This window comes from Solea solea, chromosome 11 (assembly GCF_958295425.1).
Source record: "Solea solea chromosome 11, fSolSol10.1, whole genome shotgun sequence".
Taxonomy (NCBI): domain Eukaryota; kingdom Metazoa; phylum Chordata; class Actinopteri; order Pleuronectiformes; family Soleidae; genus Solea; species Solea solea.
In genome coordinates, this window is record NC_081144.1 from 25,071,491 (window position 1) to 25,097,641 (window position 26,151).

General features: G+C 42.9%; 2 protein-coding genes across 10 annotated transcripts in view; one reads left to right on the forward strand and one right to left on the reverse strand.

The window, feature by feature from the left end:
• Window positions 1-2,134, forward strand: part of sulf2b (sulfatase 2b) — a 51,134-nt gene extending 49,000 nt beyond the window's left edge. For 8 of the 9 annotated variants that reach the window (XM_058642824.1, XM_058642825.1, XM_058642831.1 and 5 more), the window contains one exon: window positions 184-2,134. In XM_058642824.1, the coding sequence (XP_058498807.1) occupies window positions 184-214 (31 nt within the window). In that variant the 3' untranslated portion in view covers window positions 215-2,134. The remainder of the gene's footprint in view (window positions 1-183) is intronic. The other variant, XR_009241722.1, reaches the window with a different exon arrangement.
• A 471-nt stretch (window positions 2,135-2,605) lies between these two features.
• LOC131468104 (myosin-7B-like) lies at window positions 2,606-25,872 on the reverse strand. The gene is made up of 46 exons (XM_058641991.1): window positions 25,792-25,872; window positions 24,413-24,512; window positions 22,064-22,167; window positions 21,478-21,621; window positions 21,046-21,202; window positions 20,177-20,204; window positions 20,002-20,095; window positions 19,814-19,906; window positions 19,307-19,370; window positions 19,095-19,193; window positions 18,282-18,385; window positions 17,969-18,107; window positions 17,390-17,508; window positions 17,172-17,321; window positions 16,770-16,940; window positions 15,922-16,101; window positions 15,370-15,502; window positions 15,208-15,284; window positions 14,938-15,025; window positions 14,063-14,180; window positions 13,857-13,980; window positions 13,628-13,764; window positions 13,365-13,535; window positions 13,199-13,283; window positions 12,647-12,889; window positions 12,386-12,562; window positions 11,001-11,146; window positions 10,101-10,191; window positions 9,810-9,967; window positions 9,442-9,673; window positions 9,212-9,338; window positions 9,014-9,132; window positions 8,731-8,927; window positions 7,633-7,816; window positions 7,374-7,539; window positions 6,908-7,032; window positions 6,715-6,830; window positions 6,110-6,296; window positions 5,817-6,026; window positions 5,600-5,725; window positions 5,053-5,143; window positions 4,877-4,956; window positions 4,328-4,432; window positions 4,142-4,237; window positions 3,911-4,054; window positions 2,606-3,835 (listed from the first exon to the last, which is right to left on the reverse strand). Exons 2-46 carry the CDS (start codon window positions 24,510-24,512, stop codon window positions 3,824-3,826), a joined length of 5,811 nt encoding a protein of 1,936 aa, XP_058497974.1. The 5' UTR covers window positions 25,792-25,872; the 3' UTR covers window positions 2,606-3,823.
• Between the last annotated feature and the right edge of the window lie 279 nt (window positions 25,873-26,151).

Sequence of the window (26,151 nt, forward strand, 5' to 3'; positions counted from 1 at the left end):
CAGCAGCTCCTGTGTCCCCACGAGCTAAAATCACTGATTTTCTCTATGAGGTTTGGTGTGGGAGAGTGAGTTTACAGTTCATTTGGTTTGTCATAAAAACACACTTTAAAAATACCTGAATTATCTTTTAAACAAACCAGATTTGTGTTCTGAACACTGTGTGTGTGTACGTGCGCCCCCTAGTGGTCCGATCTGGGATGGCTGGAAGGGCTAATTCTCCATATTGGTTGCTGTGAGACTCTGCCCACAGCAGCCTGGAGGAGCGGGGGCATGGTCACCAGATGCCACCACCACCACCATCGCGGCCACTTCACCGCTCAGCCAATCAGCTTCTGCCATTTCTGTGACATCACTAAGTCACCTCCTACCCTGCTGCTGCTCAGGGAGACGCTGGGACCAAACACCTCCCCCTCAGAGCTCCGCCTCCTCCTCTGAGAGGAAGTCAGCTTCAGGGGAGGAGCCTGAAGGTGATAGCAATGAAGAGGAGACTCCTCCTCCTCTTCGTTATGTGACCTCCCGGCGGCCATATTCGTTTCCACACTTTAGGACGTTTTCGCTCAGACTGAGGCAAAATATCCTACACTGTGACATCACTGATGATGTCATTTCCTCTTTTTATTTACTATTAACATGAGCTTTGTTACCATGGCGACAGACACGTTTACTGACAACGACAGACGTTAACTAACCCCGCCCCCCTCCCCTGGTGACTGACTTCAGTTCCCATCATGCATCGTGGCCAGACTGAGTCTCCTGAGCCAATCAGAAGAGGACGACATGATGATGTCATTGTTTGTTAACTGTCCAATGACCTCGCTACGTTTTATTTTAAACTATTAATTCACCCACAAACAAACAAACAAATTTCTAAACTATAAAATTGTTAAAATGTAACTGTAAAAAGGAAAACTGATCTTAACAAATAAAATAAATAAACATAAAAAGTAAATAAACACTGAGCTCTGGTTTTACGCTCACACACTTTTACACTGAAAACAGTTTCCATGGTAACGCAGACACGTAGACACTCACTGAAGTAAACAAACTAAACTACGCGATTGTATTCCGATCAAATCCATGCATCAGGTGACGTGATCGTCAGTAGAGACAACGCTGCCCCCTGCTGGTTTAAAAACAATGCAGAGGTCGTCGTTCAATTCGTACGTGAGATCGTAAAGAAAAAAACACTTAGCGACTATGCTTCAGTTTAGGAGTTACCAGATGACAATTATTCTAGCTAGTTAGCTTTTTTGACACAAATCCCGTGATTTATTAAAAATGTTTTAAATTTTATTTAATGCTAACAATTCAGGGTTACCGTGGCTACCAGATAACGGTAATGCTAGCTAGGGTTTCTGTCATGAACATCCTGCAGTGATTGCCTACTTAAGTGTAACAAGGGTTAGCAGTTAGCTCCAGGTTAGCATTTAGCTGCATGTTAGTAGTTACTTGAAGATATTAGCCCTAGCTAGCTAGCTTTTCTGCCATGTTTACGTCCCTTTATGATTTTTATACTTTTGCTATTATGGGTTATGCTAATGCTAACTAGATAACTTTCCCGCCATGTTTACACGTCCTGCTTCTGTCACAGGAAACTTTTACTTTTACCGCGTAAAAAATATTGGTCATGTCATGACTGAACTGTTCACGCGTCGCGTTACAGAAGTTACGTATATATCTTTATTTACACACAGAGCAGAGACGACATCAGATCTCAGGGTTTAACCCAGACTTCTGGTTCTGTTGTTACGGTGGTACATCACCATGGTAACAGACGCTGCAGTGTAAACGTGTGTGAGGCGTAAACACAGTGACTCTCAGTGTGATTCTTGTTGTTTTCTTGGCTCTGCGGTGCTGTTCACTCTCTAACAACTGTAGGGAAAAAACCTCCTGGTTGTGTTTGAATGTATTTGTAAATGTTTAGCTATGTTTTCTAAAGACACACAAACACACACACACACACACACACTGAAGGACAAACTGCCGAGCACTTTGATTGGAGGATGAATGGACCAATCAGGGTTCATGGTGACGATACTGATCTAACACACGTGTACATTCACCCGCTCACCTGTGGAAACCTGTGGTGACTGGATTTAGTTTGTGAATAAAGTGTTGAAACATTTCCTCCTCAGTGTGTTTTTGTTGGTGTTTTTTTGATGTGAGCGCCCCCTGCTGCCCGAGAGACAGACACAGCTGTCAACAGAGACTGAAGTTCACGTTTATCTCAACAGGAGACTCAGGTTTGTAAACCACTCACTCTCCCACACCAAACCTCATAGAAAAAATCAGTGATTTTAACTTCACACACACAGGAGTTGCTGATCCACTGCTGCCTCCATCACTGAGTTTAAATGTCTTATTTTGTCACTTTGGCTTTTGAAATCTTTCGCTCAGATTTACCTCAGTGACACAAAGTGACCACACGAGGCAGCAGAGGACCAGCAGCCCCTGTGTCCCCGTGAGCTTAAATCACTGATGTTCTCTATGGACTTTGGTGTGGGAGTTTCATGCACCTTTGTGCTATACAGTTAGCAGCAGGGTTAGAACACCTTGGACTGTAATGTGTGTGTGTGTGTGTATGAAGTGAAATCAAACATGAACATGTTTTTTTAGTCATTTATTTTTTCTTTACAACACATAATATTTCAATTTCCCCACTGAAGGACTAATGAAGGACTATCTTATCTTAAAACACATAAATATTCAGATCAGCTGTTTACTGTTTAGTCGTCATGCGTCAACAGGACATGTCAGGAGTTTGTTTCCTCTCTTTTATCTCAGTGTTTGGTCTCCTCCTCCTCTGACATGAGGCTTTATTCACTTTTCACGCAGTGAAGCTGAAAACTAACAGCACCTACAGTATATGTGGTAACACTGCACACGATGAATAAATGCCCCGCCCCCTCAACCACATGTGTTCATGAGGTTGGTGCTAACACAGCAACGTACAGGAAGTTAGCCAAAGATAGTTAGAAGTTTAGCTAAACAAAACAAAGTCAATACGTAGCTAAATGTAATTAAAACAACGTTAACTAAAGGTTATCGAAGAGTCAAAAGTACGGAAGTGTTTTCATTCAGCAGAAATTCATTTTAAAAAGGCTCTGTTTTTACCAGATTTTTTTTTTCGAGATTTAAAAAAAAAATTCAGAGTCTGTCTTAAGGAGTTTTTTTGGGTCTGTTTTTGCGAGATTCTTTATTTGGGATTGAACTTGACTTTCTGAGTGAATGAGATGGAAGCGGAGAAGCTTCACCTCCTGATCGGTCGTTTTACTTTGCTTTGGGTTTGAGACGTTGGGAGATTCTGTCCTTGAGTGATGTTGACGGACTTTTCATTAGTTTGTCGACTTATCGCAGGAACCTCAGGACTTTGCTTCATGGATATAAAATGATGCACGTAAATGCAGACAGACTGGTGATGTCGTTAAAAAGGAGGGCAACATGATCCTTCTGGAGCTTCTCGTCTACAGAAACCAGCAAAAAAACCATCTCGTAAAAACAGAACCTTTTTAAAAAATCCAATACGCTTCCGTACAAAAGAGTACTACGTATCCAAAGAGTTAAAAGTGACCTAAAGAAAGGAAGTTATGAATGATCTAAGTCGTCTATAAGATCGTAAAAAAAGTTCGATCTTCCGATCATCATCGGAATAATTTTGTGCGATCGCTGTCGTTTCCTCCGTCTTTCTTCATAAAACCATGACTTGGACTCTTCGTCGTACTCGCTCCTCTCGTCACTTCCTGTTTCCGTGGAAAAATACACATCAGAAAAAAACACACGGACGCCAAACGTCAGAGACGCCCCACGGCGGCGCCAGAGAGCGTCACTCAACGATCTGCAGAAAAACACGCACATCAGAAAAAACAGTTTTCACTTTTAAGGACAGTAACGTGCGAAGTGTGCGACTCACCATGGCGACCTTGCTGCTCTGTTGGCGAGTTCGGATGCGTATTTTGTTGACAGTCGTCTCGGCGATGTCCGCCCGCTCCTCTGCGTCGTCCAGCTCGTGTTGAACTTTCCTGTAACGCACGGTGCTGCAGCTCACCTGCTCCTCCTGGTGGACAGACAGAGACACGGAGGCTGTGATTGTGATGGTAGACAAACTTCGTTACCGTGGCGACAGTGCGAGCGCGACACTCACAGCGTTCTCCGCTTGTCTCTTGTAGCTCTTGAGTTTGGTCTGGAGTTTGTCGATCAGCTCCTGCATCCGGAGCAGAGTCTTCTTGTCCTCGTCCGACTGACAAAACAACAACAAACAGAAACAGTGAAACGGTGCTAACGTACGCGCGGTGGCGGCGGCGTGAAGACGGTGATGGCGTCATCAGACCTGGTACGTTAGCTCTTTGACTTTCCTCTCGTAGCGACGCACGCCTTTGTGATAATCCTCGTTCTTCTTCTGCTCCACCATCAGCTCCGTCTGCAGCTCCCTCACCTGGTGGTTTTATTAGAGGTTTAGACTCCGCCCCTTCCTGTTACCTACCCACCTCTTCCTCTCATTCAAAATAAGAGCTTTCTTCTGTGGAGAATTAGCACTTTTGTGTTTGTCAAATTTCGCAAAGACTGTTGTTCAGGAGCGTTTATCTCCAAAATGATTTGTTCCACTTTCTCTTTTTTCTTTATATCATAAAATATGTCCATATTTGGTCATAGTGAGGTTGTTAATAAAAACGACATACTGTCCTGGACAATAAGACAAACGAAAAACAACAATTTAAATAATTCTGCCAAATCTAAGGGAAGGAAAAGTTAAAAGACAAGAAATTAAAAATAAATAAACCCCAAGTGGAAGGAATTAAGTCAAAGTAATTCAGTTTCCTAGACAATAAACAAGCGATAAAAACTTTGGATGAATGAACAGACACGGACGACGACTCACTCTCGTCTCCAGTTTATGAAGCTGCTTTTTCCCACCCTTCAGCGCCAGCTGCTCCGTCTCGTCCAGTTTCACCTGCAGCTCTGTCACAAAAACACAAACCTCGTCATCAGTCAGCGCATGATCGCAATCACGATCACGATCGCTCCGTCAGCGCCATCGATGATCCGCGTCGTCACCTTTGGCCGTGGACTCCATGTTCTTCTTCATCCTCTCCAACAGGCTGCTGGTGTCCTGCTCCTTCTTCAGCTCCTCGGCCATCAGCGCCGCCTGCAGGAACATGTGTGAATGACACGTTACAGGCGAGAAAAAAACATAATGTAACAAAAATCGTCCACTGTTTTGAGGGCGGAGCTATGACCAGAGGAGGGAGTGGCATTTTGTCAATTGTAGCTGCGAGAAGATACATAAAATAAAATGTGTTATTATCGCGATCATTTTAACTTTTCTGTAAACTTTAACGTTGCAAATACTGCGGAAAAACAAAAATCGTGAACAAGTTCCTAAATTTCGTGAGGTTCTGGTTTAAACGGAAAAGATGCAGCTCCCCCTTGTGGCACTTCAGAGTAAATCACTTGCGCTAGAATTTTGAAGTCACATGAAATGTTCTTCATTTCACGAATATCAATTCCAAAATCAACTTTTGTGAGTGATTTTTTTGTCTTGGCACGGGATCTAATCATACGTCGTCCGATCATGATTCAGAGTTCGTGACTCAGCACTGACATCAGTCATGGCCTTCTTAGCTTTGTCCTCTGCGCTGCGACTCTCCTGCACGGCCTCGTCCACCTCCACCGTCAGCACCGTCAGGTCCACCTCCATCTTCTTCTTGTGGTTTAACAGACCGCAATTCTACGAGGAAACGGGTAGTCAGGTGACAGGAAGTCAAGTGACAGGAAGGTGACCAGCTGATGAGCGGGTGAATCAGTGAGTGAAAACTCACCTGTGTCGAGAGCATGTTAACTTTCTCCGCCGCCTCCACCAGCTCGTGCTCCGCCATCTTGCGGGCGCGGTCAGTTTGTTCCACAATCTCTCTTAGCTCCTCCCCCTCACCAGCCATCAGCGAACAGCGCCGCTCCAATAGCGCGATCTGTTCTCTCAGCTGATTGGACAGCTGGACTCTGTCCTCCAGGTCCACCTGCTGCTCTCTCACCTGGAACACGTGATGGAAGCAACGTTACGTATGAAAGCAGGGGGGGAGATCCGTCATCCTCGTATCCGTGACGACGGGGTCACCTGTGTCTGCAGGTGTCGGATGATCCGCTGACTCTCCACCGACTGACGGTTAGCGTGTCCCAGCTGAACCTCCATCTCGTTCAGGTCGCACTCCATCTTCTTCTTCAGACGAACCGCCTCGCTGCGACTCCGCCCCTCCGCCTCCAGACTCGTCTGCATGGCCTCCGCAGAGCGCTGGTGGCTCCGCCTGGTGGACACAACAGTGTTTTCGCTTATTCTGACTGCTTTATAGTAAACTAAATTTAGGTCACCAATCAAATTTGATATTTTACTGGATTAGATTTTGTGATGTTACATGAATGGTCCGATGTTTGTTCCTTCACTGTTTGCGAGAACAGAATAAGAGTTGCGATGTTTCATCTCTCTTCACACGCTCACATGGAACAGAACGCAGCACCCAGCTCAACAAATGCCAACTTTAAACTTATCAAACCTACTTCATTCCCTTCTACCGAAAAATAAACAATCTCTGTCCTAATGGTGGAAAAATGGAATACAACCTTTTTTTAGCAGAAGTTTGAATGTTAATTGCTAATTCTGACGAGTTATCTGGTAGAGTTTCATGATTTGTTTTCTGGAATCGTCAGGGTCTGTAACTACGGTACCTGAGGTTGTCGATTTCCTCGTCCTTCTCTGAGATCTTTCGCTCGATCTCGGTCCGGACCTGCTGCAGCTCCATCTGGAACTTCAGGGTCTTGCTCTCCTCAAGCTCCAGACTTCCCTGGAGGTGGGTTCACAGTGGTCAGTGCACGAGTAGAAAGCGGTCTCACCAACATCTACAGTAGATCGGTCCATTACCTCGGCCTCCTCCAGAGCTGCTTTGATGTCACTCCTCTCCACATCCAGGACCTTCTTCATCCTCTCCAGCTCATGGATGGTCTTCCCTCCATGTCCAATCTGGTCTGTCAGGTCCAGGATCTCCTCTGCCATCAACGCATTTGACCAGTCAGTCACAAATATTAGTTTTGATCACTGATAGTAGACTCCAAACAATTTTACTAAAACCTTGAAAGGAGTAGTGAGCCGAATGTCAGTGCCTTGCTCAGTGGCACTGACAGGAGCAACACATGTTATGATGGAAGGAGGAGAGAAAAAAACCCACACCAGCATGCAAACTCAACACAGAAAGAATCTAGGACAGGACCAGGATTCCAACCTGGGACCTTCTTGCTGTGAGGCAACAGTGCTAACCACTGTTCCACCACCTGCAGAGGTTATAAAGACAGATGTTTACAAACCATGAGATTCCAGATGGAGTTTGTACCTTGAAGGTTCTTGTTTTCTCGTTTCACCGTCTCCAGATGGTCCAGAGCTTCTTCGTAACAGTTCTTGAGTTTGAAGAGTTCGGTGCTCAGACTGCGAGATTCTCTCTGTGCCGCCTCCAGATCCGTCTGACTGTCTTCAAACTTCAACTTCCAGTCACTCAGCAGCTGTGTCAAACAAGCACAAACCAACAAAACACTGATGTTTCCCGTCTGCTCACACTGCCACCCTGAGGACCGTGGGTTGTGTTGCTGACCAACCTTGTCAAAGTTGCGTTGCTTCTTGTCCAGAGCCAGAGCGGCAGAGTTGGCTCGTTCCAGCTCAACCACCAGGTCTTCAATCTCCACCTGGAGACGTAGTTTGGTTTTCTCAAGTGAAGAACATTTGGCCTGAGAGGCTTCTTTGGCTTCTTCAATCGTCTGCAGCTTAACAACCAACTTCTTCCTTTAAACACAACACCATCAAAACAATAACAGTAACAACAGTTATGAACCAGATCAAAAACACAGCTGAGGTTTCAGTGAAGAACAAGCCTCAGCAGAGACATAAAGTTTACGTGTTTAAGCTCAAACAGTAGATCATCCAGAGATTTCAGGTCTACAGCACGTGTTTGCCCGATGAAGGTCTAGAACACGCGTTTGCCCGATGAAGGTCTGGAATGCGTGTTTGCCCGATGAAGGTCTGGAACGTGTGTTTGCCCGATGACGGCCTAGAACACGCATTTGCCCGATGAAGGTCTGGAACACGTGTTTTCATGATGAAGGTCTAGAACACGTGTTTGCCTGAAGAAGGTCTAGAACGCGTATTTGCCTGATGAAGGCCGAGAACACGTGTTTGCCTGATGAAGGTCTGGAACGCACGTTTGCCTGATGAAGGTCTGGAACGTGTGTTTGCCCGATGAAGGTCTGTAACATGCGTTTGCCCGATCAAGGTCTAGAACACGCGTTTGCCCGATGAAGGTCTAGAGCATGCTTTTGCCCGATGAAGGTCTAGAACGCGCTTTTGCCCGATGAAGGTCTAGAACACGCTTTTGCCCGATGAAGGTCTAGAACACGCTTTTGCCCGATGAAGGTCTAGTACATGCGTTTGCCCGATGAAGGTCTGTAACACACGTTTGCCAGATCAAGGTCTGTAACATGCGTTTGCCCGATCAAGGTCTAGAACACGCGTTTGCCCGATGAAGGTCTGGAACACGCGTTTGCCTGATGAAGGTCTAGAATACGTGTTTGCCTGATTAAGGTCTGGAACACACGTTTGCCCGATGAAGGTCTGGCACACGCGTTTGCCCAATGAAGGTCTAGAACACGTGTTTGCCCGATGAAGGTCTAGAACACTAAGTTACTAAGGTTTACTCTCACTTTGCCTCCTCCAGCTCCTCGACCTTCAGCACGGCCTCACTCTCGTACTTGGCTCTCCACTGAACCACCTGACTGTTGGTGTTGGACAGCGCCCTCTGCAGTTCAGCCTTGGCCTCCTGCTCCCCCTCCAGTTGCTCTCTGAGCAGACCGCAGTCGTGATAAGAAGCCTGCACGGCGTGAGCCAGCGACGTGCGAGCCTGAGACAAACATCATCATCATCATCATCATCATCACAGTGCCGTAGAAGAATATTATGGTCTGGACAGATGAAGGTCTCTGTTACTTTGTGCTCCTCCTCCAGCTGCTTCTTCAGATCCTCAGAGTTCTGGCTGACGCCCGCCTTTGAGCGCTGCAGCTGACCAATCATAGTGTCTCGCTCCTCTAGGCGGCGATGGAACTCAGCTGGAGTGAGACAGAGAGTTTTATTAAAGGGACAGTTCAGCTCATTGTATGTGTGTGTGTGTGTGTGTGTGTTTTGTACCACATTCTGTCACCGCTCGTGCTTTCTGTGCAGACACTTCAGTCAGTTTCCTCTGCAGCTCCTCAGCTTTGCTCCTGCTCTCGTTCAGCTGGTCCTCATAGACCCTGCACATCTTCTCCACAGCTCCCTGCACACACACACACGCACACGATTGTTGTGTCTCATCTCCAGGTGGTTAAATACTAACGACTTGCTGTCCTAAGCCCCTCCCACACACACAGATACGTTACCTTGGCTCTGGACAGCTGCTCTACGTTGCTGGCCATGTCATCGGCCTCCAGCCTGAATTCCGTCTTCTCCTTCTCCAGTTTCTGTTTGGTTCTCTGCAGGCTGTCGATCTGCTCGCCAAGCTCGACCATCATGTCCGAGTGCTTCTTCCTCAGAGTGGCAGCCGTCGCCTCGTGGTGAAGCCCCGCCTCCTCCAGCTCCCGACGAATCTTCAGGAAGTCTGCCTCTCGCTTCCTGTTGGACATGAAGCTTGTTACAGTACGTCTCTGACCAAGTAACCACTTTGTTTATCTCCCGTCTAACAGTCAATATCAGTGACTAGATGACATCATAAGACTTTCTATCTGTCGCTGCGAATGTGAATGTTGACCTGTTGAGGGCGATCTGAGCAGCAGAGGCTCCGCCCGCTTCCTCCAGTTTCTCTCCGAGCTCCTCCAGTTCTCTGGCGATGTCGTTCCTCTGACGCTCGGCTTTGTAGCGCCACGCCCGCTCTGCCTCCAGCGCCTCCTCCAGCTCCTCGACTCGAGTCTGCAGTTTTAGATTTTAGCCCCAAACCCAAAGAAGAAGAAGAAGGCAGAGAAGTTGTTGGTCATTTTATGAGCATTGTTAGCTTAGCATTCGTCCTGGGTTCACGTTTTCATCTCGTGTTGGTGTGACCAACCTGAAGTTCTTTGATCTTCTTCTGAAGGTGAGTGATCACGTTCTGCTCGTCCTCCACTTTAGACTGAAGTTGAATCGACTCCAGGTCTTTTCTAGAAGTAGAGATGAAAGTAATTACTTCACTTCCACTGGGTTTTTGGTTGCTCTGTGTGTCTGTGCTTCTGCACTTGCCAATACGAGCAACAGTATATCGACTGAAATTTGACAAAAGTCATAGTTTAGTATGTCGTCCAAAATGAGACAAAAAAGTCATAGTATAGTATGTCGTCAAAAAAGAGACAAAAAATTCATCGTTTAGTATGTCGTCCAAAATTTGACAAAAAATTCATAGATTTTTTGTATGTAGTCCAAAATGGGACAAAAAAGTCAAAGTTCAGTATGTCGTCCAAAATGAGACAAAAAAGTCGTATGTCGTCCAGAATTAGATAAAAAAGTCATGGTTTAGTAAGTCGTCCAAAATGAGACAAAAAAGTCATAGATAGTATGTTGTCCAAAATGGGACAAAAAAGTCATAGATAGTATGTTGTCCAAAATGAGACAAAAAAGTCATAGTATAGTATGTCGTCCAAAATGGGACAAAAAAGTCATAGATAGTATGTTGTCCAAAATGAGACAAAAAAGTCATAGTTTAGTATGTTGTCCAAAATGAGACAAAAAAGTCATAGATAGTATGTTGTCCAAAATGAGACAAAAAAGTCATAGTATAGTATGTCGTCCAAAATGGGACAAAAAAGTCATAGTTTAGTATGTCGTCCAAAATGAGACAAAAAAGTCATAGTTCAGTATGTCTTCCAAAATGAGACAAAAAAGTCAAAGTTTAGTATGGCATCTCTGATTGCCTTGTTGTTGTTGTTTTTTTCCGAGTGATTTTAAAACAAAACTACTATTACTGAAAAACTACTTTTTCAGTCTGTCTTCCAGATCTTCCTTCTGGCTCTCCAGCTCCCTCACTGAATCCATGGACAACTTCAGGTCCCCCTCTAGCTTCCGTTTGGTTCGCTCCAATTCCATCCGCACCTTCTTCTCTTGCTCCAAAGAACCTTCCACCTACATGGAAGATAATTGAGAATTTGTTAGAAACCAGTGAAAAACTCAGGTTTTAGACTCCCAGTGTATTCTGTGGACCACCGATCCTGTTCTGGAGACCTGGATTGAACTCTTGGAATTGGTCTTGGAAGTTTTGTGGCATTCCAGTGTTTGGTTCTGTCCTTCAGATGATTTTATTGATTAATTGGGATGTTTGTGTTTATTGGTCATTGAAGGGGATCTAGAAGTCGTGAAGAACGTTGACTGGTCCTAACAGCAACCAAAGAAACCAAAACTCACTGAGTCGGTTGCAACTTCTTCAGAACTGAAGAAGCCTCTTGGATGAAGGTGAAACGTCTTCAAGATAAACTTTGTGTCCAGACTCTCGTGTGTTGTGGATAAAGATGACCTGGATGAATGAGGATCTACACAACCACAGAAGTTCTGGAGGTCCTTTAAACCAGTGGTCCCCAACCCCTGGGCTGTGGACCGGTACCGGTCCATGAGTAAATTGGTCCCAGGCCGCAGAGAAAGAATACATAACCTACATTATTTCCATTGTATTTATTATCAGATTCTGAACGATGTTTTATTTAAAAAAATGACCAGATTCTCTCCGCCACAACTGTCTATGACTCACTCTTGGCGCATGTCAAGATGCTCGCCACAGTCGAAGAAGAAGATCAACTGCAATAACTCTGCCGGTGTTCTGGATTAAAGTCATGGCAGAATACCCTGAGATCGCCACAACACCACTGAAAACCCTGTTGCCATTTCCGACATCTGTGTGAAGCAGGTGTCGGTGCTGCTGCTGCTGCTGTTGACAAAGATGTTGACATTCACAGTGGATTCACGTTTATTTTTATATTTAGAAAATACCAGTTTTTATGCCAGTCGTATCATTTTATTTAGTTGTATTTATCCGCCACACATTGAAGGCCGGTCCGTGAAAATATTGTCTGACATTAAACCGGTGCGTGGCGCAAAAAAGGTTGACGTTTGATTTAAACGATTCTGTGAGGAGGCTCTAGAAGTTACTTACATGATCTTCCTGGAGAGTGAAAAGCGTTTAAGAGTTTTTTTGAGGGAAATCTTCAGATTATGAAGGATTATGGGATGGTCCACACACAAATAAGGGAACATCCAAACTGACCAACTCCATGGAGACAAAGACAACAAAGTTTGAAACTTAAAATGCTTGCAGATCATCATGTGCTTGGGCGGTTGAGCTATTTTAACATTTGTTGATTATTTTCTTACGTTGTCCACTTGCTGCTCGAGACGAGCTTTTGCTTTGGCCAACATGTTGACCTTGTCCTCCTGAGCCTGAAGGTCGTGCAGAGCCTGCTGATGAGCCTCCTGCAGAGCAGCTTTCTCTCTGTTCAGAGACGCGATGGAGTCGTCCAGAACACACATCTCCTGGGAAAGGTTCTTCACCTGGACAAAATGAGAAGAACATGATTTAAAGTGACGGAAGGTTTCAGAATCACAGCTACACTGACACCTTTCAAGCAGAAGCACCTTGTTCTCCACTCCATGTCTCTCCTTCTCCACTTTGGCCAAGGTCGTCTCCAGATCGTCCACGTCTTTCTTCAGCGCTATCACTTCCTCGTCCAGCTGACGTTTCTTGGTCATCAGGTTGGCGGTCAACTCCTCCTCGTCCTCCAGACGCTCCTGCATCTCCTTCACCTTCGACTCCAGAGAGATTTTGGACTGAATCAGCTGATTGCAGCGGTCTTCAGCGTCCGCCAGGTTGTCCTGCTCCTGCATGGTCAGGACGGAAACAGATATGAAAAGAAAAGTTTCGGATTCAGGTGATAAAGAACATTCTTCAAATAGATGATTTCATTTTATCTGGAAAGTCTCAGAAGCTAAAGTTCACGAGAACTAATATGCGACCTCTAGAGGGCACCAGAAAACTCAAACCATAAAGAACTAGAATCATCTCAAATGCTCTAGTGCCACCAACAGGTCAAACTTGGACATGTATCCATATTCGTAACTTTGGACTTGTGGAATACTGACGTGAGATGACGATAAAGAAGATTTTCAGTAAGTTTCATCACAACTTACAGCGTGGAGCTGCAGAGTCAGGTCGTTTTTCTCCTGAACCAGAACCACCTGCTTCTCCTCGGCCTCCCGACGCTTCCCCTCCGATCTGACAGAACAAAAACAAACAAAAGCAGATGTGAGAAACCGTCAACGACACATTATTCTCGCCACAATCACCAGGACTCACCTGTCAAACGCCTCCTTTAGTTTCTTGAAGTCTTCGTTCAGAGCGGCAAGTTCTTTCTCCACCTGAGCACTCCTGAGCAGGGGGCGGAGCTTATAGAACAACATCATCCACGGCCAAGTCCGCACCGAGACGTAAGCTCTGAGGTTGAACTGGATCACCAGCGCGGCGTCTCTGATCAGAGGCAAAGAGGAAATCATGCCACTCTGAGACTATCGGCCGACAAACTGCTCTTTAAAACCTCGGATTCATCGTCACACACTGACCTTTCCAGCGTCCTCCTCTCCTTCTGGTCCCTCATTAGCTTCCCTCTGCACATGGCCTGGACCACAGTGAGGATCTCAGACAGACGTGTGTCCCTCATGTCCTCTAATTGACCCAACAGTCCCGCCTTAAAGAAAACCTGAGGAGGAACAGATGGACTTTACCGTCAAAGTCAAAGTAAATAACTGCGTCAGCAGAATTATCCCGACTATAAGTTGTTTTGTTTTTTACTTTAGTGTGTCCAAACTTGTACTGCGTGTGGTCGAGGTTCAGAGAACCCAGCAGCTTCTCCACGGCCTTCCTGCTGTCCACGAACGAGACCTCAGGGATCGCAGCCGGATTCAAGATGCGATAACTTTGGACAACAGAGACAAGAAGACCAGGAATCAGGAACATGAGGCTGTTCTGACAAAATAAAAACTCAAAACTGGACTCACCGCTGTTTGAACTCGGCGTACAGGATCCGGTTTGGAAAACCCTTCCTGCAAATCCTGATCCCCTCCAGGACCCCGTTACACCTCAGCTGCTGGAGAACCATGAAGGAATCAATCAGACCTGGAAGTCAAGATTTAGATCTTTAGAACAATCTTTTTTTTTTGTTTTCTGTCATCGTTTCAGGAAACGTCTTCATCCACAAAAAACCTGCATAATTGTGCTTTTTTAAGTGGTGACGGACAAAACAGAGCAATACTACCAAAGATCGTGGGGGGGAAGTATAGAGTCAAATAGTCCAATTATTCAGGAAAACGACAAAGAAGAGTCTGTACAAGCTTTTTTACACAGACAGAAAAACCTGTCTGTGTAAGAGCTAAGGTGTCAAATATTCTCCTTTAACGTACGACTCTTACATCTATTTCTACGTCTATTTATGATCAAACACCATAAAATAACCTCTTCAATGGTCGGCGGGTTTGTTGATGCCCGTCGTGTTGTGGTGCTCAGCACTGCCCTCTAGAGGAAGAAAATGGTCTTTACCAACGCAAAAAGTGACGGACGTGACCAGGTCTTTCATCAGCAGAGCTGGTGCGATTTTTTTCTGTCTGAACTGTTGAGTTCATCCTTCACATTTGGCTCGTTTTCTATCGCAACATTTAATTTATTTTTTGGGGTTGCCACAGCAGCCCTGCTGGGAGGCGCGGCTCAGTGGGCGTGGTCGTGTGTTAAATTTAATTCAATTACAGTTCTTCAAAGATCAGACAGAATCTAAATAAAATACATTTTCATTTTTCTGGTACATGGTGGAGATTAAAACCACATGAGGGCACTAGTGAGTTTGCTGTGTGTGTGTGTGTGTGTGTGTGTGTGTGTGTACCTGGACTCTTGGTCTCGTTGGGGATGATGCAGCGGACAAAGTGAGGTTGAGTGCTGCGCAGATTAGCCATCATCTTGTTGAGGTTCTCCTGTGTCCAAACACGTGGATAAAAACATGAGCAATAGATTCTGTTCTTAAAGTCGGTGGTTCCCAAACACTGGGTTGAGACCCACAGATGGATCACGGGAGATTTTCTTTAGTTCAGATTGATGTGAATGTGTTTTAAATAAAAACACCACAACATTTCAATCTATGGAATAACATCTGGACCTTGTGCAGCTGTGAAACCGTCTGGAAGGAAGCAGCTTTCCTCTTCCTGTGTTTGGTCTCCGCCTTCGGGTCGCTGGCTGAAACGACATCGCAGCAATCGTTGACGACGTGTTCCACGTGTCTCCACAGACAGAAACAGTGAGTGGCGTTGTTTTTTCTCACCCATCTCAGAGCTGATGTAGTTCTCAAACAGCGCCGCCATCAGTTTGTTGGAGGATTTCTTGAACAGCACGACCACCGTCTCATTCAGAGGATCTCGGTTTTTGTCCAGCCAGCCGGTGATGTTGTACGGAACCTGCAGAGCGCACAGAGCCTGAAATGTTTACATTCTGATCCACTGGATCCAAAAGAACTTTCTGGATCTGTGTAGAACTTTACCTGCTTGTAGCTATGACCGTCTTACATAAACAGAAACAGAAATTCAAAAGAAAAACCATATGTGAACCATGTTACATTTAAATGTTGTGTGTAAATATAAGTCATTAATGAAATAAAATAAAAGCATTTCTTATATGACAGAACTTTCTCAATTTTAACATAGTTTTTTTTACAAGTTTTTATTAAAGTTAAAGTTTTTAATTAAAGTTAAAGTCATTGGCAGAAGAAAATTGAAATGAATATTTGGTGAGTGTAGGGAGAGGTTTATTAATTTTTCGGATGGAGATGAAATAATAATAATAATGATCATAATAATGATATGAAGTCGATGCTCACCACTCCGGCGTAGTGAACCACCTCGAAGTGCGTCTCATATTTGCGTTTCTTGTCGAGCCTTGGCCTCTGGAAGTTTGGCGACTTCCCAAAGTGGTTGTCGTAGAGTTTGGTTTTGAAGCTCTGGTCGGTGGATTTGGGGAACATACACTCCTCCTCCATGATAGACAGAATACCCATGGGCTGCACACACAGGGGTCAGGGGTCAGTTTGTGGTTCAGTAGTGTTGTCTTAATTATTATGTTATTGATTAAAATGTTTATTTTTAGCCTACGAATTCCTGAAAACAACTTTTTTTCTTCTTCTGAAAGGATTGCATTTTTAAAGCAGTAAACTTTGTGTTGATGAAGTTGATTTTAAAAAGGTTACAACGTTGCAAACTTGTCTGAGGTCAGTTGGTTAAAAAGAAAAAAAATCGGCAGTTCACAAAATGAACAAACACTCGAGAACAGAACCAGACTCAAAAGATGTGCAGCAGCATCTGCCTGGACAGGTTGTGGTGAAAGGAAAGGAGAGAAAGACAATGTCAGTTTGTTTAGCTCAAACCATTTCTCAATGTTTATCAAATATCTTTGTCGACCATCTTTGACCTGAAGGTCTCAAATCGCTCAAATCCTTTTTTTTGGATAAAACACCTGAAAAACTCAGATGTTGATGTTGTCAGTGTCACAAAGAGCTAAACACTGACATTTGATCTGTTTTACTTTTTGACTTTGTCTTATGTGTCATATATTTCTTCTCCTGCTCTCTCTCTCTCTCTCCTTTCACCACAACCTGTCCAGGCAGATGCTGCTGCACATCTTTGAGACTGGTTCTGGGATTTTTCCTCCTCTCTCTGTGATATAACCCACCCTCTCTATGAGGTTGATGCAGGCCTGCAGGTCCAGACCAAAGTCGATGAAGGTCCACTCGATGCCCTCCAGCTTGTATTCCTCCTGCTCCAGGATGAACATGTGATGGTTGAAAAACTGCTGCAGCTTCTCGTTGGTGAAGTTGATGCAAAGCTGCTCAAAGTTATTGAACTGTAGGAAAAAAAAAACAGAAAATTAGCTTCTTAAATATGAATATTTTCTGGTTTATTTGCTCCATAAAGAGAGAAATTAAACTGATTCATTTTGGTTTGTGGACATTTAAAGTGTGGTTAAATCACAGTTTTCAGGTATAAACAAGTGTGTTTGTGTGTCGGCTTGATGTCATCTGTCCCGATACCTTTGCTGCTATGTTGTTCAAACTCAAAGTGAATAAATAATCACCTCAAAGACCTCGAAGCCGGCGATGTCCAGGACGCCGATGAAGTACTGCCGAGGCTGAGCCGTGTACAGCGACAGGTTGATGCGATTCACGAGCCACTTAAACATGCGGTCGTAGGTGGATTTAGCCAGAGCTGCGACTGCAAAGTTAACCTGCGCATGGATGAGATGAGCAGTTAACTGACCGTGTCAGAACATGCAGCTGGTTAAGTGTTAGTTACCTGTTCAACCGTCTGTCCTTTCACAATAAACTCATTTCCAACTTTGACGCGGGGGTTCAGGAGGCCTTTGAGCAGGTCAGCAGCACTGATGCCCATCAGATAAGCTGATTTATCCACACCTGCACAAAACACACACATATACTGTTTATACCTACATTGAACAGAGATAATAGAAAAGGAGGAAGAAAAGAAAAGAATATAAAATAAACAATAAAACAACAATTAAAAAACAACCACATCTCAACACATTCTGAATTAAAAGTCGAGGAGTAAAAATTAGTTTTGAGACGAATTTTACAAACAATTAAAGAAAAATAACTGCTGAGAAGGCAGCTCTGTCGCCCCCTAGTTTTCCCATTGTAACATTAGCTCCTTCATAATTTAAAGAACACTCCCTCTTTCCCTTTCTCTCCCCCTTTTGTCCCACATTTTTGCTTTCACCATAACCTGTCTCTGCAGATGCTGCACGTCTTTGAGTCCAGTTTTGTTCAGTGTGTGAATTGTTGTTGTTTCTCTTCTCTCTATAACATTATTATAATATTGTAAAGGTTTGTTGTGATTTATAATAAAATAAGTTACTCTCGGTGCCGTCGGCCTCGGCCTGTTCTTCTCTCTGTTTCTTCTTGAACTTCATGTTTCCAAAATGCATGATGGCTCCGACGATCTTATAACAGCCGTACTTTTCCTCTGGAGTGAAGCCCAGTGTGTCCATGGCGTGCTGCACACACACACACACACACACACACACACATAAGAAATTATATGCTATACATTTTTATTTAAGTTGGTTTAATCAAATAAAAAAAAGACTTTTAAATTTTGGATCAATTTGAGAATATTTTCCTTATTTCTAGTCGGGCTGTTTTTACAGTGTGTGTGTGTGTGTTCTCACATCAGTCAGTTTTAGCTCCTCCCCGTCGTTGATGCTGTCCACTGTAGTCACGCCCTGAGAGCAGAAGTGGTAGTCGTACGGGTTTGTGGAGACCAGCAGCATGTCTGCGACACAACAACAACCACAACAAAAGAACAGGAGGTTTAAATCTCAAACTTTATACAAATAAAATGACAAAACATTAAAAATTCATTTTCACTTTGGAGACTGCGGACATCAGATGACGTTGTGCAATGTGGGCTCTTTTCATGCACACGGTTAACGTCGTCAATTCAAGGCAACGGAAAACACTGACATTCCATTAACCATTCCAGACATTCTAAATTCTAAAATGCCAAACTGTTACATAACAGCTACAATGCTAACATTCATGAGGATTTAGAATGCTAACATTCATGAAATTCTAGAATTCTAACAATTCCCAAAATTCTAGAATTATAACATTCCCAAAATCCTAAATTCCCAAATTTCTAAACTGTGATGTAACATCTAGAATGCTGACATTCCCAAAATTCTAAAACTCTAACCATTGCCTGAATTCTAAACATTCCAAAAATTCTAAAATTCCCAAAATCCTTATTTCTAAAATTCCCAAAATTCTAGGACTATAACATTCCTGAAATTGTAACCATTCAAAAAATCCTCATTTCTGAAATTCCCAAATTTCCAAACTGTGATGTAACATCTAGAATGCCGACATTCCTGGAATTCTAGAATGCTAACCATTCCCAAATTTCCATTGTTAAGTAACATTCCAGATTTGTGAGTTTGGAGACAACAGAGGGTGCCATTACTGAGTGGAAACAAAGTTACCCTGCAGTTCTGGCTTGTGACTGGACAGAATCTGGTAGTAGATGTGGTAACTTCTCTCTCCCGGCTGCTGGAAAACAACTCTGGACTTTTCTAGAAGATCTGATCAGGTTATAAACACACACAGCGAAGTTTACTGTCAGGACACGAATGAGTGAACACATGAATAGTTTTACTGTTTAAAAAAATGTCAAGTTTATTAAATCTCAGCTCACAGATGTCGATGTCGGCAGACGCCAGCCTTCCTGTCGTCCCAAAGTGAATCCTGATGAACTTTCCCTGAGAATCAGACATAAAGAATATTTCACTTTAACAGCTGTGAAACCGGACACTAACCTGGAATTCTAACATTTCAGAACATTCTAGACCTTTGATGTAACATTCTCCAGACTATCCAACTTTCAGAATCAGTCTGTATTAAGTCATAGTCTAGTAAGACATGTCAAGTGCTATTATTGACTGATACATTGCAAAAACATATTTTCAAGAATGAAAAATAAGTCTTGTTTCTGTAAAACAGTTTTAATTTATTGCCTAAAATTTGTTTTAGTTTTTACACTAGAAAAAAATCCAACTGTCTTAATCAGATTCTACAAACTTTTCTAAGCTTTAATTACAAGTAATAGCGAACAAACTAAATCAATGAAAGTATTGGTGTGTGTTTGTGCAAATATAAGAAAATCTAAGTTATATCAATTCTTAAAGTCAGTCGTTAAACTCACAAAGCGGGAGGAGTTGTCATTGCGGAGGGTTTTGGCGTTGCCAAACGCCTCCATGGCTGGATTAGCTTCAATGATCTGGTCCTCCAAAGAGCCCTGAACACACACACACACACACACACACACACGGAGAGCAGGTGGTCATGTGACATTTCATTTCATGTGGCATATGAAATGTTGCCAACACTCACTCCTTTTTTCACGTGTTCCCCCAGAGCAGCGACGATGGCAAAGTACTGAATCACTCTCTTAGTGTTGACCGTTTTTCCAGCACCAGACTCACCACTGACACCATGAAATCACACCAATAACTAGTCAATAACCAGTCAATAACCAGTGTTATTATAACCAGAGTTTGTGACTCACGTGATGAGCATGGACTGGTTCTCACGATCTGAGGACAAAGAAGATCAGCGTAACTTCAGAGAACACTTGAGAACTCATTTTCAGAAAACTTTTCTTACATGACAAACGTTTTGTCGAAAATTCCAAAAATCCTTATTTATAAAATTCCCAAATTTCCAAACTGAAAATGCTAGAACACTAATATTCCCAAAATTCTAGAACTATAAGATTCCTGAAATTCTAAAATTCTAACATTCCCAAAATTCAAAAACGCTAACCATTCCCTAAATCCATATTTCTAAAATTCCCAAATCTCCCAACTGTGACCTAACATCTAGAATGCTGACATTATCCAAATTCTAAAACTCCAACCTTTGCCCAAATTCTAGAATTATAACCATTCCCAAAATCCTTATTTATAAAATTCCCAAATTTCCAAACTGTGATGTAACATCTAGAATGCTAACATTCCTGAGAATTTAGAATGCAAAATTTTTTAGAATTCTAGCCTTGCCATAATCCTAAATTCACAAATTTCCAAACTGTGATGTAACATCTAGAACACTAACATTGCCACAATTCTAGAACTATAACATTCCCAAAATTATAAAATTCTAACCATTATCAAAATCCTTATTTCTAAACTTCAAAAGTCTAATAACTCCAACCTTTGCCCAAATTCTAGAATTATAACCATTCCCAAAATCCTAAATTTCCAGCCTGTGATGTAACATCTAGAACACAAACATTCCCAAAATTCTAAGTTCTCTCTAAAAGTTCTCTTCGTAATAAACACCACTTTTCTTATGTTTTGGCCTTTTTTCTCACATTTTAAGAAACATCACAGTCTGAAAGTGGCTACAGGATTTTTGAGGTCAAAGGTCACTCACTCTGCAGCAGGTCAGCGTAGGCGTTGTCTGCGACGGCATAGATGTGGGGCGGAGTCTCTGTACGACGACGCCCCTTATAGGCCGCGACCACCCTAGGAGTGTAAACCGGCACCCACTTGTACGGATTTACTGACACGCAGAAGAGACCAGAGTAGGTCTGTGAAACAAACACAGAGCAGGTCACCAGAAGGTCACCAGAAGGTCACCAGAATCACAGAGAAGGTCAACAGAAACAAAGACAAGGTCACCAGAATCACAGAGAAGGTCAACAGAAACACAGAAGGTCCACAGAAACAAAGACAAGGTCACCAGAATCACAGAGAAGGTCAACAGAAACAAAGACATGGTCATCAGAAGGTCACCAGAAGGTCACCAGAAGGTCACCAGAATCACAGAAGGTCATATGTTGTTTCCATCAGAGCAGATACTCACGTAAATCATCCACATGCTGTATCTTCTCCTCAGGTTGAAGAGCACAGACGCTTCGTTCAGGTTGGTCAACATGGACATGTCCTCCAACATGTCAAACTTGGCAGGGTTCATGGGCTGCAGTTCGTCATTTTTCACAATCAAAAACTGGAACACATACACACACACACACACACACACACACACACACAAAGTTATTTCATTTTTAAATCTCAACATATATGTATATATATATATATGTAATTTCTAAAATAAAGTCCTTTTATATATTTTGACGTTAAAGTTGTAGAGTGTTGTAAAGTGTTGTAGAGAAATTAATAAAAGTGGAACCAAATTTTTTTTTTTAAGTCGATCGACACGGAAGGTTAGCATGCAGCTAGATGTTAGCTCAGTCACCAGCTAACAACAAAGTAAACTCCTTAGTTGTAAGGAGTTTACCTGTTACCTGGAGTTAGCTGTTGGTTGTTATGAATTAGCTTAACAATTAACATTTACCCTCAAACAGCTAACTGCTAACTGAATGCAGGTAACTGTTGGTCATTAGGAGTTAGCTGGAAGTTGGAGTGAGTTCAGTAACTAACTAACTAACCCGTCCGTCCTTTGTCTCCACAGTAGCTTTGTCTCCGTTCACTTCTTTGACCTCGACGTCAATATACGCTTCATTTTCGTCGGGCATCCAAACTCGCTTCGTACCTGAGAACAAAGTTAAAAACAAAGTTGGTCACATTAGTTTCCTCAGGAACGAGGAACATTTGGTTCTTTATGACAAATAAGAACCTTTGTTCTTTCAGCACAGGACACTGATTGGTCAGTTACGCCAATATTTTGATTTAAATTATTTTAAATCTCCTGCGTGTTTATGTAGCAACACTGAGTCGTCTCATACTGTTTCGTACGTTTACTGCGTTCCACCATTTATACGACATTATTGCTGTGGCACAGTGTGTGATATAACTGCCACCTGCTGGACAGGAGGGGAACAACATGTTGACGCCATCTGTTTTCATAAGTTGTGAGAACTTCCTGAGTTTAACGATCAAAAGGAATCTTTGGTTCCTGTAAAAGTACATATATATGTGTATATGTATATATATATATATGTATACACTACCAGTCAAAAGTTTTAGAACACCCCAATTGTTCCAGTTTTTTATTGAAAATTATGCATTTTAATGTCTCATTGTACTGAAATAAAAGCATAGAACAAATAAACAATTGAGGTCAAAAAATAAATCATGGAATCAATTTATAAACCAAAATGTATTCTATATTTTGACTCATCAAAGTAGCCACCTTTGGCAGATATAACAGCTGAACACACTTGTGGCATTCTTTCTACAATGGAAATCAAATATTCTGCTGAAAGTTCTTCCTAACTGTGTTGCAGAAGTTCCCATAAATGTGTGGCACTTGTAGGTTGCTTTGCTTTCACTCTTCTGTCCAGTTCATCCCAAACCAGCTCGATGGGGTTTAAGTCTGGAGACTGTGCTGGCCACTCCATGTTTTCAAGCTTACCATCTTTTTCTTTTTTCCTGAGGTAGTTCTGGCATAGCTTGGACGTATGTTTTGGGTCATTATCTTGCTGTAGGATGAACCCCTGACCAACTAGGCGCATACCAGAGGGCACTGCATGGCGATGCAGAATGCTGTGGTAGCCGTTTTGGTTAAGGGTGCCTCTCACTCTGTACAAGTCACCGACCCTGGATCTAGAAAAACAGCCCCAGACCATCACGCTTCCTCCTCCATGTTTGACAGTTGATGTCACACACTGAGGAACCATCCTTTCGCCTACTCGACGGCGTACGAAACTCCTGCGTGATGAACCGAAGATTTCAAACTTTGATTCATCAGTCCATAACACCTTCTTCCAGTCTTCAGTAGTCCATTGGCGGTGTTTCATGGCCCAGGCAAGCCTCTTCTTCTTATTCTGACGTCTTAGCAATGCCTTTCTTGCTGCAACTCGACCGTTCAAACCTGCAACTCTAAGTCTTCTCTTCACAGTTGAAACTGAGACTTGCTTACTATGAACACTATTAATAAAGTTTTAATTTTTTTTTTATTAATCCCCTTAGGGAAAGTATTCCTCTGCATTTTGACCCATCCTAGAATTAGGAGCAGTGCTTGAAGCTGTTGTCCTGTGAGCCGCCTATCACGCAAGCTGTTGACTCTCAGAAACTTGTCTTTTGATTCTGTTGTGGCTTTGGGTCTGCCAGACCTCTTCCAGTCAGAGTTTCTCACAGTTTCTGAGTGCGTTTTGATGGTGAAGGAAACTGTACTCACTGACACCTTGACTTCGCAATTTCTCTGTAGGAAAGCCCAACATTTTTAAGTGTTATGATGGTCAGTCTCTCTTTCATTGTTAATTGCCTTTTTCTTGCTATTTTTATGATAACACACTACTTTCTGCAGTACAATACTGTTCAAATGATGCTCACAGGGGTATGGTACCACAGTGTGTTCCAACACTACTTTTATGCAGACAGAGGGGGTTGTAAGTAATAAAGAAAAGTTGGAACACCTGTAGGAATTGGTAGCACCAACTTTCAAGGCTTGATCAACCTCCATTGCTGCAGAACAGCTCTAAGTTGTTAAACCATTTCTTGTTCCCTGAAAAAGGCCATTCTGAAATGTATATTATTTTTGTTTATTTGTTTTGGGTAACCTGACCTTTTTTTTTAACCTAACAGTTTATAGGGGTGCCTACTTACCTTTCAAGCTATTCATTGGACTTGAATGGCTTGAATTTCAATAAAAAACTGGAAAAATTGGGTGTACTAAAACTTTTGACCAGTAATGTATATATATATATATATATATATATATAAATATATATATATAAAAATATATATATGTGTGTGTAAATATATGTATATGTATATGTATATATGTAGATGACGTATTAAATGTATATAAATGTGTGTGTGTGTTGACAGTTTACCATCAAAAGCCTGGGCCTTTGCTGCCAGCTGCTCCAGGTTGGTGAGACGGAGGAAGCGAGCGGCGTCTCCAAACTCCTCTAAGTTCAGGAACCGAGACATCTGAGGACAGAGACACGTGCTTCTTTAAAGGTACAGTCAGTAGTTTTTGTCATCTCAGCATCAGAGTGTGGTGAACCTCTGTGCCAGAGGATTCACATGCACCTCTGCTATTGTAAATCTTTATTTAGCTTCTGAGTGAAGACATGCACTCAGCCATGATGTCAACAAACTGGCACGGCCGAGGTTTTCACAGTAAATCTGACCTCACATGCATTAGTCAGGATTTCAGAGGCAGCGAGCAGCTGCCACATCAGGCTCCCACTGCATTATTTTACTGAGCCAACGCAGCGTCACAGCCACATAGACACAGCGCCGGCACAAATCCTCATGGTAAATATAACCACCTGATATTTACTGTCAGACAGCAGGTGTCGCTCTGACCACAAACCCTGTCTTTAAAAACCAGAATGTAGAGAATCCAAGAAATCTCTGTGCATTCTGGGATTTTATTCAATATTTGATATTAATTTTATTTAGTACACCACTCACTCTCCCACACCAAAGTCCATAGAGAAAATCAGTGATTTTAGCTCACAGGGACACAAGAGCTACTGGTGCTCTGCTGCCTCGTGTGGTCACTTTGTGTCACTGAGGTAAATCTCAACGAAATATTTCAAAAGCCGAAGTGACAAAATAAGACATTTGAAATTAGTGATAAAGGCAGCAGGCAACAACTCCTGTGTGTGTGATGTGAGGGGTTTACAAACTTCAGTCTGTCTAACAGTGAGATAAAAACATTAACATGTTCTTAACATATCATAGACTTAATCTGACATAGATTTTTATTGGTAAAAATACAAAAAATATTGCCAGTGTGACACGTTAAAACACTCACTCTCCCACACCAAACCCCATAGAGAAAATCAGTGATTTCAACATCACAGCACACAGTTCAAATGTCTTACTATGTCACTGCAGTGTTTGAAAAACTTTGTTCAGATTGACCTCAGTGACACAAAGTGACCACACGAGGCAGCAGAGGACCAGCAGCTACTGTGTCCCCGCCAGCTAAAATCACTGATTTTCTCTATGGACTTTGGTTTGGGAGAGTGAGCTTTTCTTTTTCACAGTTCACAGTTAAATAATCATTTTTACACTTCACTGAGTGTACTACCTATAAATCAATAATCGACAGTCAACCCCACTAATATTATTATTTGGCCATTATATGAATATTTATGTGTTAATATGAAACTAAAAACACTTTTTAACACATTTGCATTGATCAGTATTTAGCAGTCAAAGTCTTTGAAGATGTGAAGGATCCACGTGTACTCACTCTGCTCTGACTCTGTGTCGTGGACTCAGTCTCTGCTGCAGCTGACGTGATGAACCCGCGTGTGACAGAAGAAAAGAGAGGAGGAGGATCAGTGAGTCAGAGGCAGAGCATCACTTTACTTTATAACCTCTCTGTAAAGGTCGCCACAGCACGTGACCTCCAGCGCCGCAGCTGACTGGTCAGACATTCAGCGCTGGACGGTCATAAAAGGCCTGTTCTGCTCACACTGGGATATGAAAAAGACGCAGAGAGGTAAAAGTAGAGCTCACATGTGCTCTTCCTCCTCCTCCTCCTCCTCCTCCTCCTCTCTGTTTATCTGTGAGAAAAATTTAAAGCTTCATTCTGTGATTCTGGATTACA

Bases quoted from the DNA above. Each gene is read 5' to 3' on its own strand.
- LOC131468104 (XM_058641991.1), bottom strand. From the start codon at position 24,512: ATGTCTCGGTTCCTGAACTTAGAGGAGTTTGGAGACGCCGCTCGCTTC. The intron at 10,192-11,000 runs GTAGTTTTTCAG...CTCTACTTCTAG, and splicing joins CTGGAAGACAGACTGAAAAA to AAAAGACCTGGAGTCGATTC. The intron at 7,033-7,373 runs GTACAAACTCCA...CGTTGATGGCAG, and splicing joins AGAAAACAAGAACCTTCAAG to AGGAGATCCTGGACCTGACA.